The sequence below is a fragment of the Drosophila yakuba genome, chromosome 2L (genome assembly GCF_016746365.2).
Source record: "Drosophila yakuba strain Tai18E2 chromosome 2L, Prin_Dyak_Tai18E2_2.1, whole genome shotgun sequence".
Lineage (NCBI taxonomy): Eukaryota > Metazoa > Arthropoda > Insecta > Diptera > Drosophilidae > Drosophila > Drosophila yakuba.
The window spans coordinates 25,068,083-25,084,236 of NC_052527.2; the positions used below are offsets into that span (position 1 = coordinate 25,068,083).

At 38.8% G+C, this 16,154-nt stretch overlaps 1 protein-coding gene across 1 annotated transcript; it reads left to right on the forward strand.

The window, feature by feature from the left end:
* The first annotated feature begins 1,130 nt into the window (after positions 1 to 1,130).
* LOC120320643 lies at positions 1,131 to 5,766 on the forward strand. Its single transcript, XM_039370914.2, has 2 exons — positions 1,131 to 2,100; positions 2,156 to 5,766. Exons 1-2 carry the CDS (start codon positions 1,195 to 1,197, stop codon positions 2,165 to 2,167), a joined length of 918 nt encoding a protein of 305 aa, XP_039226848.1. The 5' UTR covers positions 1,131 to 1,194; the 3' UTR covers positions 2,168 to 5,766.
* Positions 5,767 to 16,154: the final 10,388 nt, after the last annotated feature.

Below are 16,154 nucleotides of genomic sequence, written 5' to 3' on the forward strand. Positions count from 1 at the left end.
CCCTACCTGTGACCACTTTCCTTAAGAGCATGGCTTTGGTGGCCCCTTTTTGTGCCCTATGTCCGGAAAAACATCAGTCGAGTTCAGTATTTAAATTTTTAGATATTTATTTCCTTTTGCACTTTTGGGACTACAAACTAATAACAATGTGCATAGGACCTAATAATAAGTACATAATAAGTGGAAATAAATTCTATTTGCGTAAGGTATTAGGTATAGATTTACGTAAGTGAAAGAAAAATAGAAAATTTTAAAAAATAAGGTAGAGCTATAATTAAGTAGATGCTAAGATGATTTATTATTGCCTATACATTTAAAACTATTTATTTAAATTTTCCTTATTTAATTTTGTAGTAGGCTGACCCTCTGGGCACACTCATATATCGATACTTACACTACACGATGACCTATGTTAAACCGATGTTAAACCTATGTTAAGATAATGTTAAGCTGATGAACATTAAGAGTCAATCTGTTTCTGCGAGTCAAATAAAGAAGAAGTATAGAAAGAAATAAAACTGTCGCGTGTGTAATCTTTGCCGCCTTCCACAAATTCAGAAGTGGTCGAACCTACGAAATGAATCAGGCCGATCTCAACAAATTTTCCGTCACCCAATTAAAAAGGTGGCTTTCGGCGTTGGGTTTACCAACCCAAGGTATTAAATCGGAGTTAATGGCTCGCCTAGGGCAAGTACCGCTTGTACAGCGAGGAAATATGCCAGAAGAAGATCGGCCCGGCACCGGACCGCAAAGCATCATCGATCCTGAAAATGAAACAAATTCGTCACAGGAAGGCGTTTCCGAGAATGTTCCAGAACAAAATGAACTTCTCGGAATTATCACACAGCTACGAACAACGCTTATTACGCAGGAAAATGCGTTGCATCAAGCAGAGACGCGTAGCGCATTGCAAAAACAACAGCTAGAGCTTCTTAGCGCCGCCATACATACACAACAGCAGAACGAGACACGCGCCGGCACACATACACAACAGCAAGAGACGCGCGCCGCCACACACATACAACAGCAAGAGGAGACGCGCGCCGCCACAAACACACAACAGCAAGAGGAGACGCGCGCCGCCACACACACACAACAGCAAGAGAAGCGCGCCGCCACACACACACACAACAGCAAGAAGAGACGCGTGCCGCCACACACACACAGTTACAACAAGAGCAGACAGTTTCCAACATGTACGATTTGCGCCCTACCAGCCTAATTAGAAATTTACCAGGTGGCAACGCTGACAATTCAAACATCTCAACGAACACAATAGACTATGGATCAAGTGGCAACGTCAACATTTCGAATGCCCCAACAATCGCTATTGGAAATGGATTGGGTGGCAACCCTGATGGCAACCAGGAAGAGAGGCCATTTACCAGGGCTGGATCAACAGTTTCACTTTCTCATGCCAAAGAAGCTGCCATCGATTTCGAAGGGAACATTTGCGCACGCAACTGGGTGGAGCACCTCAAAAATATAGGACTGATCTACAATCTAACAGATGACTGCCTACGAATGCTGTTCGTTACCAAACTTAAGGGTAACGCACAGCGTTGGCTACACGTCAACCCAACTCGGATGCTAGAAACTTTCGAAAGGCTGTGTGAGCAGCTGATCGTAGCATTTGGAGAAACAGCGTCGAAATCAAAGCTGCGCCGAAGATTTGAACAGCGAAAATGGCAAAGGAACGAGCGATTTACCATGTACTTCGAGGAAAAGAAAATGATGTCCCAAACCGTCAACATGGACATGGAAGAACTGCTCGAGCATCTCATTGAGGGGATCCCATCGGCGAGCTTACGCGATCAAGCTCGCATCCAAAGATTCGCCAATCCGGAGCAAATGCTGCTAGCATTTGCCAATGTACGCCTCCCGCAACAAGCTGGGAGCTACGTACCAAAGAAGTCAACATCGGAGGCGGTGGTCAACAACCTGCGTTGCAGGAACTGCAACTCCAAGGGCCATTTCGCCAAAGACTGCCGCAAACCAGCAAGGGCACCTGGATCTTGCTTCGCTTGTGGAGAAATGGGCCATTTTGTGGGAGAATGTCGTCTAAGGAAAAGCAACATCAACAGCAACACTAACAATTATGTAAGAAGGTTAAAAATTTTCTTTGTTTATTTCACTAATTTACCCATTATTGCAGAGTGTCTCATAGATTCAGGGAGCGCGATATCATTCATTAAAGAATCCAAAATTCCAGTTGAAGTAGCTTTGAAAGCAGTTAACCAAGTGTATCATGGAATAAACAAGAGCCAGCTTTAAATATTTGAAAAAACTTTATGTTTCATATTAAAAGAAAAAATAAAAATTCAATTCGAAATGGTTGTCGTCGCTAATGAATCAATGAGATACGATGTAGTCCTGGGAAGGGATTTTATGAATCAATATGGTTTGAGCATCAATCTAGACACCCTTGGCGTTAATGAAGATATTAATAATATGATTAAAATATTTGGGGAAAATGATCAACAACTGGCAAATGCCGTAGTAGCCAATTGCGATGTCAGCGAAACTGTTAGGGAAAATGAAACTCTTGAGGAAAAACTGTTAGGAAATGAAACTGTTACGGAAAATGAGATTGTTAGGGAAAAACTGTTAGGAAATAAAACTGTTACGGAAAATGAGATCGTTAGGATATGCATCTTTTAAGGAAAAATTTTTAAAAAATGAAACGTTTACGGAAAAATTTGTAGAAAGTGAAACTCTTAAGAGAAAATTGTTAGAGAATGAAACTTTTAGGAAAAAAATGTCAGAGGATACAACTGATGAGATACAACGAAGTGAAAGAATAGAAATTTTAGGAGACAACTTTGAAACTGAAATGCTGAACATCAAATTTGTTGATGATCAGTTTTTAGACTATAACTGCGGGTGTGATGTAAGTTATGAAACGACATGCAAATTTGTTAAAATGTTCGAAGAATCTTACGTCAATGCGAAGAGACCAGATAGTCCATTTACCAGATGCGAAATGAAAATTAGTTTAGAAAAATCCAAACCATTCAGTTGCTCGCCTAGGCGACTTTCATTTAGTGAAAAGGAGCAGTTACAAAAATTATTAGACGAATATTTAGACAAAGGCATAATAAGAAACAGTGATTCAGAATATGCTTCCCCCTTTGTGCTAGTGAAGAAAAAGACTGGAGACTTGCGTTTATGTATAGACTATAGAAAATTGAACAAAATTTTAATAAAAGACAATTATCCGTTACCTTTGATAGATGATCTTCTAGACAAGAGATTTAAAGAATGGATATTTTCACGTATTCGTTGACAATGATTCAATTAAATACACATCGTTCGTGACTCCGTTAGGACAATTTGAATTTTTAAGGATGCCTATGGGCATCAAGAACGCATCAGCAGTATTCCAACGCTTTGTAAACAAAATTTTTGCTGATTTGATACGCGAAAACAAAGTTATCGTATACATGGATGACATAATGATAGCCAGTGCAAACATGGAAGAACATTAAAGGATGTGTTCATAAGACTAGTCAATAACAAATTAGAACTTCGTATGGACAAATGCGAGTTTATGCAATCTAGTATAAAGTACCTAGGATTTCTTATCACTAAAGAAGGGATCAGAGCAGATGACAAGGGTATCGAGGCAATTACAAACTTTCCAATTCCTGGAAAAGTACACAACGTTCAAAGTTTTCTAGGATTATGTTCTTATTTTAGAAGGTTTATAAAAGATTTCTCTACGTTAGCAAAACCACTTTACGACATTTTAAGAAAAGACAAGGAATTTGTTTTTGAACAAAGAGAGCTAGACTGTTTCTTGAACCTTAAGAAAAAACTGATAGAAGCACCCGTTTTAGCTATTTATGATCATAAAGATGAGGTTGAATTGCATTGCGATACCAGTGCTACGGGTTTTGGAGCGGTTTTAATGCAAAGGAAAGAAGACGGAAAACTCCATCCCGTATTCTATTTTTCAAAGCGAAGTTCAGAGACTAAAGCGAAGTATCACAGCTTTGAGCTGGAAACTTTGGCTATTATATACTCGTTGCGTAGATTTCGAATCTATTTACAAGGGAGACATTTCAAAATACTAACTGATTGCGATTCCTTAACGCTTACATTAAACAGAGTCGAGCTAAATCCTAGAATCGCCCGATGGGCACTCGAACTTCAAAATTATGATTACGAACTGATTCATAGATCCGGGACAAAAATGCAACACGTAGATGCTCTGAGCAGATGCAACATTTTAATTGTAGAAACCACTAGTTTTGAAGACAATTTATTAATCTGCCAATCAAAAGATTTAAAAATACAGAAAATAAAGGAAGATTTAGAAAAAAATCAGCATAAACTGTTTGAAATGAGAAATGGAGTAGTGTACAGAAAAACAAATGACGATCGTTTATTATTCTTTGTCCCAGAGGAAATGGAAAATCACGTTTTGCATAAATATCATAATGAACTTGGTCACATTGGTAGAGATAAAATGATAGATGCGATTTCGAGGACTTATTGGTTCACAAACATCAAGGAAAAATGTAAAGATCACATTGAGAATTACCTAAAGTGTGTAGCATTTTCTCCAAACACTGGGAAGTCAGAAGGTTTCCTACACAGCATTCCTAAAGGAGATAAACCATTTGAATTATTGCACATAGACCATTACGGACCAGTAGCGGCAGGAAGAGCGAATAAGCACATATTTTTAGTAGTAGACGGTTTCACGAAGTTCGTTAAATTATATACAACAAAGACAACTAGTACCAAAGAAGTTCTAAAAGCTTTATCCGATTATTTTAGGGCATATAGCAAACTAAAATGTATAGTTTCAGATAGAGGTAGTTGGTTCACATCAAACGAATTCGCACAATTTTTAACAGAATCAAACATTAAACATCTAAAAATTGCAACAGGTTCTCCGCAAGCAAACGGACAAGTGGAACGCATAAACAGGACAATTGGGCCAATGATAGCAAAGTTAACTGAGCCTGAAAATGGTATTCATTGGGACAATGTAATCGAACAAGTAGAATATGCGATCAATAACACTGTACACAGAAGTATTAAACAGGTTCCTAGTAAAATGCTCTTTGGTGTAGAGCAGAAAGGTCAAATTATTGATGAATTTAGGGAGAGATTAGAAGAAATTAACGACACAGTTCAGGTAGAAAACTTAGAGGAAATTAGAAAAAGGGCTAGGGATAATCAAAATCGAGCACAGGCATATAACGAAACATATTATGATAAAACAAAGAAAAAGCCAAAGTATTATAGAAAAGGCGACTACGTAATGGTGAAAAATTTTGACAGTACTGCGGGAGTTGCTAGGAAGTTGATCCCAAAGAACAAAGGCCCTTACGTAATTGATAAAATACTTCGTAACGACAGGTTCTTGCTAAAAGATGTTGAAGGTTTTCAAGTTTCTCGAAATCCTTACAAGGGTGTATGGAGTGCTCAAAACATAAGACCTTGGATAGGAAAACGAACAAATTCTTAAAGGAAATATACACTAAAATACCGTAATTCGTTAAATTTGCCATATAAAATAAACAAATTGTTATAACATAAATGTTTAGTTCTAAGAAACCAGTTCTAAGATGGCCGAATTGTAGTAGGCTGACCCTCTGGGCACACTCATATATCGATACTTACACTACACGATAACCTATGTTAAACCGATGTTAAACCTATGTTAAGATAATGTTAAGCTGATGTAATTAACATTAAGAGTCAATCTGTTTCTGCGAGTCAAATAAAGAAGAAGTATAGAAAGAAATAAAACAGTCGCGTGTGTAATCTTTGCCGCCTTCCACAATTTTGTATTCAGCGTCGCTCTTATTTACGTTATTCTTGTTTCATAAATTAGTTCTCAATTCAGTTTGTTTAATCAGTAAATGGCAAATGTAAGAAGGACGTTCGCGGGTAAATTCGGTTTGACTATAATTAATATGTACAGTTAACTTCAGAAATTTCATTTATTTTGTTCCCGGTGTATTCTGCATCTAAAGAATACATCTGGCGGTAAACACTATTCAAAATATACTGGATGCAAAGTTTTAACTCCAAAATATTTTTACAAAAAAAATATATGTATATAAATTTTAAGTAAATTTACTTATTTATACTTGTTTATTTAGTTTCCATGTTTTACTCGGTGTATAATTTATAATTTAATTTAGGGGTTTGGAGGAGAGAACGTGGAGAGCGAGAGGGAGACGGCACGATCTGGACAAGGACGGCAAGTCAACGGTAGGCGTCGACGTACCAGGGAAAGGAGAATAACGATACAAGCTGGACTTTGGTCCGGGCCAACGCTAAAGCCGTGGACTTTGGACCCGGAGACTAAAAACACAAGGGATAAACCGTTAAAGAAGGCCTATATATGCAGGCCGAACGCTGGAAACTGGACAGTCAGGGAGAACGAGTATACAAGTCAACAACGAAAAGAAACGAAGTCAGCAGAGGAACTACATCCGTGATAGTCAACACGGTCCGCAACACTCTTGACGACAATAACGGCGAGAAAACAGAGCGAAGCCGCTGAGCAGAACACCCAGGTCCGTCCGCACCAGCTAAAGAGAAAAGGTGGGGTGGAACGATTGTCTTTCACTGGGCGTCTTGCTACAGGGACTGCAGCCTAATCCGGACGATTGCACGGAGCGTCAGTAGGACCTGAACAGGCGTCTGGCGGAACCGGCCGGGACAGAGCAAGGGACAGGAGTTGCGGCTAGCGAGGCGTACACCTTGGGAGCCCAGCACTTGTTCACCCTAGTCTGGGAACGGTGACCCATGTGGCCGCGGTAGTACCAGGCGAGGGTCCAACACTACGACGGGAGAGCAGAGATGTCCGGATAATCACATCACATTATAAAGCTAGACCTGAATAAATACCAAAGAAACAAAAACTGCCAGTGTTGTTACTGGTAACCGGGTGATCACGTTTTAATATAAATTTAGTGTTACGAACACACGAAATTTACTGAGCTAGCCGACGTATTCCGTAGCGAGCAGACCAATAAAATCAGTTCGTTACAATGCTCAATCAGCTGTTCTTACAAACTCCGGATAAACTCGAATGTATAAATTATTTAATGTACAGTTTTGTAAGTGTTTTTCCTTTGCTAAGGGTTTAGTTAAGACATCTGAAAAGTTATACGTTGTAAGGACATATTCGATCTTGATCTTCTTTTCTTCTACTTGTTCTCGGACGAAATGGAATCGAATGTCCATGTGTTCACTTTGTTTATGAACCATATGGTTGGTGACAATAGCTATTGCCGCTTTGTTGTCCGATCTCAATGTGGTTGCTTCTCTGACGAAATCCAGAAAACCCATTTCCGAAAGAATGCTACGTTGGAAAGCAATCTCTTTGGCGCCCTGGCACATGGCAATGTACTCCGGCTCCATCGAACTGAGGGCCACAACGCTCTGCTTTTTAGCTTTCCAAGCCACTGGTGCTAACATAAGTACGTAGCCGCTGTATGACTTCCGATCAGATGATTCTGAACCCCAGTCTGCATCTGTGTAACAAATAAGATTGTCTAAATTATTACCAAACTTAGTTATACCTTTAAAAACTCCTTTTAAGTATATTAACACTCGTTTTGCTGTAACATGTTCCAGGTGCGGATGGTTATTGTACTGAGTCAATTACCGTGTGAGTAATATCTGGCCTCGAGACCATTGACAAATAGTTTAAAGCTCCTATTAAAGCTCCGACTGCAATCCTTATCCGTGCATTGCTCTAAAGTAGTTCCTATCGCAAAAGGTGTTGGTGGTTTACATTGGCCCATATCCCATTCTTCTAATAAGCCCTGTGTATATCTATGCTGATGAATAGATATTTCGCCTTTAACTTCATCTCTCCCGATATCCAAACTTAAATAATAATTTACGGGTCCTCGGTCAACTGCCTCTATTTGCTCGTTCAGTTTCTTTACAATCATCTACATATATGGCAATTATATATATATAGTCTTTTGAATTTCGATCAATGTAAACTAGACATCTGCATGAGTGGCGAAAAAGGCACATTCAAATGCACAATGCCGAAAATGAATGGAATGAGAATGAAAGCAAAGTCAAACTGGTATGAGTGAGTGAGTGAATTTACGTACGACTCAGTCGCACAACAACGAAACAGATGGAAATGAATTGAATGGAATGAGAACACAGTAAATTGAGACGCTTCATTCGAATGATTCGAGTGACAACTGTAAACAATGAAAAAGAAATGAAATTTGTTTTTATAGTTGTGTATGCATATATGTAATTTGGTTATATATTAAATTTATTACTAAAATAACAATATAATTAACTTAAATTCGAATGCAAAAACATTATTTTGTTTATATTTTCTGGATTGGTGGCTATTAAACAACGCTTTTCTGTAATTAAATTTCTTGCGCTAATAAATGCGCGTTCCGAAGCCGCACTGCTTGCTGGAATGCAAAATATTTTGCAACTTACTTTATGCAAAAGTGGAAAAAATTGTTTATTCAAATTTCACCAAGCTAAAACATTAAAATCAGGGGTGTATGCAACATTTATGTTAGAATATCCTGCAATTTCTGCTTCCACCTTGGTTTGAATTGTCTCAACTTTAGGGACATCTAAATATTCGGCAAATTCATCTTCAGCTAACTCAGTTTCAAAGTTGTTTAAGATGCAGCTGTCTTGAAGGAAGTGGTTCATTAAAATTTTGCAATCGTTAATGACCGCCTCTTTCTCAGTAGGTGAAAATTGAATTAGTTTATTTGTTGGGGGAAAAAGGAACAAGGCTATTTTGTGATATTTTTTCAACTTTGGATTAACTGTAGATGATAACTGGCTATTTAATTGGAATTTTAAGTCTCTAATAATATTTGTATCGTTGCAATCAAATTGGCAGGTCTTTATCAGCTTATTTAAATTTGGTAAAATAAGATGGATTGTTGGGCGCTTAGATGCTTCCAGTTTTTTGGACACATTTTCAAACGTTTCCAACAATCGAACAATAGTACCTAAATGGTTTATATTGATTTCTTCCACTCTAGATGTCTGATTTTTTTCCTTCAAGACAGCTGTCAACTCAATCCAGTTGGTTTCAACTGACTCAAGTAGGTAAAACACGGTATTCCACCGAGTCGGACAAAAGCTCTTCAAGGATACTCCAAGTGTTGAATTCATTCCGCTTTTTTTGAAGTATTTTACCAACTTGCTGCAATTTGAAACAAGGCTTTGCATTTCAGGAATAGCATGAATGGCCTTTTCAACAGCGTTATTTAACAAATGGTTGACGCAATAAATATTCTCAGCGTCCGAAAAGGCTTTTATCATATTGGTCACGAGGTCACATCCAAAATCCTTCAAAATAGCCTCAATTTTTGTTCGGATATTGAGACCTTGATAAGAAAAATAATGAATTATACTTATACACACAAAGATGGAGTTAACAAACCTGTGCTGGGCAAGCCCTTCATTGACTTCATGGCCATAAGGCGATCGACCAGAACTCCCTCTTTAATGTAATGGACGGTACATGACAAATAAGATGCCTTCAAATAGTCATCTGTCCATATGTCACTTGTAATGGCATATCCAAAGGCTTTGTATGTTTGTATTTCTGATTTTATGGGGCCAAAGTGGGACGAATATATTGTTGAAATATTTCGGGATAAGGTTGTCGGATGTGGTAACAGCTTATTGACGTCGACATTTCCACCATATGTAGCTCCAACATTAATTAAAAATGATGCAAACTTTTTGATGCCCGAGTCATCAATAATTTTAAGGGGACGACAATTCTTGACAACCCATTCTGTTACAACAGATATGCCCTCCTCTTTTGTTTCCTGATTAACTTCTATTGGAGCACCTTGACGAAATTTGCTTGCATTATTTAAATAACATTTGTGCTTGACCAGGTTTGATGTGCTGCCTGTAAATTTTAAAACGGTATAGCACGTCTTACAAGCTACAAGGTTGACGAGTTCTTCTCCATCATCGTTTTTAATTTTGGAGAAAAATTGCCAAACTTCGCTTCGGCCTCTCTTTTCAATTAGGCTGTACATGCCACTAGTCAGCTTCTCTTTAATGTCCACTGTGCCTTTTACAACCTATATATTGCAATCAAACTGAATTAAGTCTGAAAAAAAATTACACAATAAACACTTATGGACAGGTCACAAATACACAGGTTTTAATCTAAGCACGATCAAAACAAATAAGCGAATTGTTATAAATATATATACATTAAAACAACAATAGTAAATTAAAACAAAACGTTAGACAAATACATACAGATTTGTCGGCTTTTTTTGAAAATAATGCGTCCATTATTGCGTCTTTGAAGTACAGCTGTCAAGAATAAGCAAAGGAATGGACCGAATTCGCACGCAACAACTCGAATCATTCGAATGTTCTAGGCATTTCCAAATGTTTCATTTCATTTTACGCTTCATTCAGTTACGTTCATTTCGTTGCAGGTAGGAAGTTATGAGTGGAATGAGAACCTCTCACTCATACAATGTCGTTTCATTTCGTGCGTTTCACTCATTCAATTCAATTCCATTCGAATGTATTCTATGTGACGTATGTTATGAGTGGAATCATGCAGATGTCTAATGTAAACGCAACTATCTGTCAAGCACTGCTGAAATCCTATATCTGCCAAAATATATCTTTCAGATATTTTCATATTCCACTCATGACCTGCTAGCTTTAGGCCATACATATAGCCCCCGGTATTGCTTCATCAACAAAATTCTCCGGCTGTCTCATGTATAAATCTTCTTGTAGACTTCCATTTAAATACGCCGCCACGATATCAATGTGATTAATATATAGTTTAAACTTTACTGCAATCGCAGTTTCAGCATGCTGCCATACCGTTTTGTTGTAAACACCCATTTGCATCCTAAAATTTTTGAATCAAGTCTCACTTACAAACTACAACATAGGGTAAAGAAACAAAAAACTCATTTAAGTTGCTCTAAAACTGTACATGAAATGTTCCTACCAAATTAAAATCGTAGGTTTTAAATATATATACATATTTGGGACCTAACAGCTAGCGGTTGCGGATGCGCTGCAGAGCGTTGGCATCGGCCGGCTTATACATAAGTATCTGCTCATACATAAGAACGCGTGAGAGAGAATGTATATGCATGCATAGTGAATGTGTGCTCAGACAGTGGAATCTGCTGACACTTTCACTTTCACATGCTCAGGCTTAAGGCTGATCGAGTTTCGTCGGCCTCTTGTGTTTAATGGTCGGGACTTTATGTTTACGTAACTACACTGTATTACTCTGTTCAAGAAGGTACAATGTGTACTCGCACAACGATGTTCTTTTGGACTACCCTGCCTCCAATGAGCACAGTTGTTCCAAGGTCTGCTCCTATGCCTTTTTTTTTAAGTATAAGGGAGTTAGTTTATTATATAACTAATATTACATTATTAAACTAAAATTTTCAGACCATATTTCAATTATAACAAGAGAGAACGCTATACTCGAGTTTCCCGACTATCTGATACCCGTTACTCAGCTAGTGGAAGTGCGAAGGAGAGTCTTCAACACTGACAGTTTTTGGCGGTTTGTGGGCGTTAGAGTAGGCGTGGAAAATAGTTTTTTGGCAAACCGATAGAAATTTACAAGACCAATTCAAAAATGGAAAAATATTAAATTATTTTTCAAAAGTGTAGGCGTGGCAGTTTTGGGCGGTTTGTGGGCTTTAGAGTGTGCGTGGCAAAAAGTTTTTTTAGGAAATCGATAGAAATTTACAAGACAAATAAAAAAATGAAAAAATATCAAAACTTTTTTCAAAAATGTGGGCGCGGCAGTTTTAGGCGGTTTGTGGGCGTTAAAGTGGGCGTAGCAACATGAATCGACAAACTTGCGCTGCGTCCATGTCCCTGGAGTCTGTATGCTCAACTTTGTCTCTTTGTAGTTTCTGAAATCTCAGCGTTCATACGGACGGACAGACAGACAGACAGACAGAAGGACGGACATGGCCAGATCGACTCGGCTGTTGATCCTGATCAAGAATATATATACTTTATATGGTCGGAAACGCTTCCTTCTGTCTGTTACATACTTTTCAACGAATCTAGTATACCCTTTTACTCTACGAGTAACGGGTATAAAAACAGGGGCGTGCTTGGTTTTATTAAAAGGTGGTCAAAGGAATTTTATGATCCTTACATGACCAAAACCATATTCATTTCTCTGGCCCGTCCGATTCTTGAGTATGAATCACCTGTTTGGAGTCCAAACAAGAGAGAACGCTATAGTCAAGTTCCCCGACTATCTGATACCCGTTACTCAGCTAGTGTAAGTGCGAAGGCCAGTTTTTGGCGGTTTGTGGGCGTTAGAGTGGGCGTGGCAAAAAGTTTTTTTGCAAATCGATAGAAATTTACAAGACCAATACAAAAATGAAAAAATATTAAGACATTTTTCAAAAGTGTTGGCGTAGCAGTTTTGGGCGGTTTGTGGGCGTTAGAGTAGGCGTGGCAAAAAGTTTTTTTGCAAATCGATAGAAATTTACAAGACCAATACAAAAATGAAAAAATATTAAAACATTTTTCAAAAGTGTGGGCGTGGCAGTTTCGGGCGGTTTGTGGGCGTTAGAGTGGGCGTGGCAGCATGATTCGACAAACTTGCGCTGCGTCTATGTCCCTGTAGTCTGTATGCCTAGTCTCAACTTTCTAGCTTTTGTAGTTCCTGAGATCTCGACGTTCATACGGACGGACAGACGGACGGACAGACGGACATGGCCAAATCGACTCGGCTATTGATCCTGATCAATAATATATATACTTTATATGGTCGGAAACGCTTCCTTCTGCCTGTTACATACTTTTCAACGAATCTAGTATACCCTTTTACTCTACGAGTAACGGGTATAAATACGTTCATTCGGACTGAATTGAATCGGTTCAAAAGGACTTCTTGCTGTTTGCCTTACGGTGCCTAAATTGGGATGCAAACCTTATATAACCTCCTTATTCCAGTAGACTAATGTTAATTAATTTAGTTAGTTAGAAGAGACCATAGAAACTACATACCCCTAATCGTATATGATTGTAGATCTAAGTATGACCCCTACAGATTATTATGTTCTGACTATAGTAGACTTTATTCTATTATCTCTAATCTTGGCTCTCTGTCGCTCTTAAAGCAATCAATTCTATCTTTTTTAACACATAATTAATTCTTACCAATAAAATTACTAATATTTGTATATATACGCGATAAAAAAACGAGTACAGAAACGAGGAACTGTACTCGTTTTTTTATCGCGTCCATATTCTCGCGAACCGAGCCGTACTATACACTGTAGCGCCCCTCTGTATTTTACTCGTGATAAACTTAAAATGATTTTTCCAATGCGGTAGTCCTCCTCTGTTTGGTGGCGGTTGTTTTCCTAGGTACTGCCGCTTTTACTCGTGGAGGCAGTCGGCCTGCCGACCTTGTTTCCCATGTCCTGCGTTGCTTGTCGGCCTGGATTTTCCCGCCTTCCTGTGTCTTTTTTTCTTTTCTCCACTTTTTCTACTTACAAACTCTTTTTACAAGGTCTCTCTTCAATCTGTTCTCCTTCAAGCTCTCTATCTGGAAGCTTTATTCTCCCCCAATGCCGTTACTACGCTCTGATTTGTTGTGTAACTCTTCATCTGTCCGCAGTTGATCTCTGAATGTGTGCGATGTATTTAAGTCCTTAAAGCAGATAAGCTCGATTTGAGTAACAACAAGAGAGAACGTTATAGTCGAGTTCCCCGACTATCTGATACCCGTTACTCAGCGTGGCAGCTTTGGGCGGTTTGCGGGCATTAGAGTGGGCGTGGCAAAAAGTTTTTTGGCAAATCGATAGATATTTACAAGACCAATACAAAAATGAAAAAATATCAAAACATAGTTCAAAAGTGTGGGCGTGGCAGCTTTGGGCGGTTTGTGGGCGTTAGAGTGGGCGTGGCAGCATGATTCGACAAACTTGCGCTGCGTCTATGTCCCTGGAGTCTGTATGCTTAATCTCAACTTTCTAGCTTTTGTAGTTCCTGAGATCTCGACGTTCATACGGACAGACAGACGGACAGACGGACGGACAGACGGACATGGCCAAATCGACTCGGCTATTGATCCTGATCAAGAATATATATACTTTATATGGTCGGAAACGCTTCCTTCTGCCTGTTACATACTTTTCAACGAATCTAGTATACCCTTTTACTCTACGAGTAACGGGTATAAATACGTTCATTCGGACTGAATTGAATCGGTTCAAAAGGACTTCTTGCTGTTTGCCTTACGGTGCCTAAATTGGGATGCAAACCTTATATAACCTCCTTATTCCAGTAGACTAATGTTAATTAATTTAGTTAGTTAGAAGAGACCATAGAAACTACATACCCCTAATCGTATATGATTGTAGATTTAAGTATGACCCCTACAGATTATTATGTTCTGACTATAGTAGACTTTATTCTATTATCTCTAATCTTGGCTCTCTGTCGCTCTTAAAGCAATCAATTCCATCTTTTTTAACACATAATTAATTCTTACCAATAAAATTACTAATATTTATATATATACGCGATAAAAAAACGAGTACAGAAACGAGGAACTGTACTCGTTTTTTTATCGCGTCCATATTCTAGCGAACCGAGCCGTACTATACACTGTAGCGCCCCTCTGTATTTTACTCGTGATAAACTTAAAATGATTTTTCCAATGCGGTAGTCCTCCTCTGTTTGGTGGCGGTTGTTTTCCTAGGTACTGCCGCTTTTACTCGTGGAGGCAGTCGGCCTGCCGACCTTGTTTTTCCCGCCTTCCTGTGTCTTTTTTTCTTTTCTCCACTTTTTCTACTTACAAACTCTTTTAACAAGGTCTCTCTTCAATCTGTTCTCCTTCAAGCTCTCTATCTGGAAGCTTTATTCTCCCCCAATGCCGTTACTACGCTCTGATTTGTTGTGTAACTCTTCATCTGTCCGCAGTTGATCTCTGAATGTGTGCGATGTATTTAAGTCCTTAAAGCAGATAAGCTCGATTTGAGTAACAACAAGAGAGAACGTTATAGTCGAGTTCCCCGACTATCTGATACCCGTTACTCAGCTAGTGAACGTGCGAAGGGGAGTCTGCAACGCTGACGGTTTTTGGCGCTTTGTGCGCGTTAGAGTGGGCGTGACAAAAAGTTTTTTGGGAAATTAATAGAAATTTACAAGACTAATACAAAAATGAAAAAATATCAAAACATTTTTCAAAAGTGTGGGCGTGGCAGCTTTGGGCGGTTTGCGGGCATTAGAGTGGGCGTGGCAAAAAGTTTTTTGGCAAATCGATAGATATTTACAAGACCAATACAAAAATGAAAAAATATCAAAACATGGTTCAAAAGTGTGGGCGTGGCAGCTTTGGGTGGTTTGTGGGCGTTAGAGTGGGCGTGGCAGCATGATTCGACAAACTTGCGCTGCGTCTATGTCCCTGGAGTGTGTATGCTTAATCTCAACTTTCTAGCTTTTGTAGTTCCTGAGATCTCGACGTTCATACGGACAGACAGACGGACAGACGGACGGACAGACGGACAGACGGACGGACAGACGGACATGGCCAAATCGACTCGGCTATTGATCCTGATCAAGAATATATATACTTTATATGGTCGGAAACGCTTCCTTCTGCCTGTTACATACTTTTCAACGAATCTAGTATACCCTTTTACTCTACGAGTAACGGGTATAAAAAGTTTGTCATGCTGATTATTTGGAAAGTGTTTCAAAGAAAATAAAAGACACACTTGCAGAGTGTCGTAGTGCTGATAGTGTAGTAAGCCATGATTCACACACCAATGGATGAAACACAACTAAAGGTGAAGGTGGTATTGTGGCTGTTCTTTTTGTAGTAAACGTATCCATCGCTTCGATGATGACGAGCACGGCTGGGAATCTGTTTTTTGTTGCTTCTTATATTACACAGGCACACATGAATAACATCTCCAACTTTAACGCCACCTTGATGGAATCGGATAACCTATTGGGCCTTTACTTTGGGGTCTGTTGTATGGATATTTGATAGATATTCCTCATCCATGGGATAAGGGCCCTTTGCTTTTATTATTATTTTATCAACGATTTTTGTTCGTGCTTACAGTTCTTTTATTGTCTACTGAACGCAGATGATCTCAAAATCTATATGACAA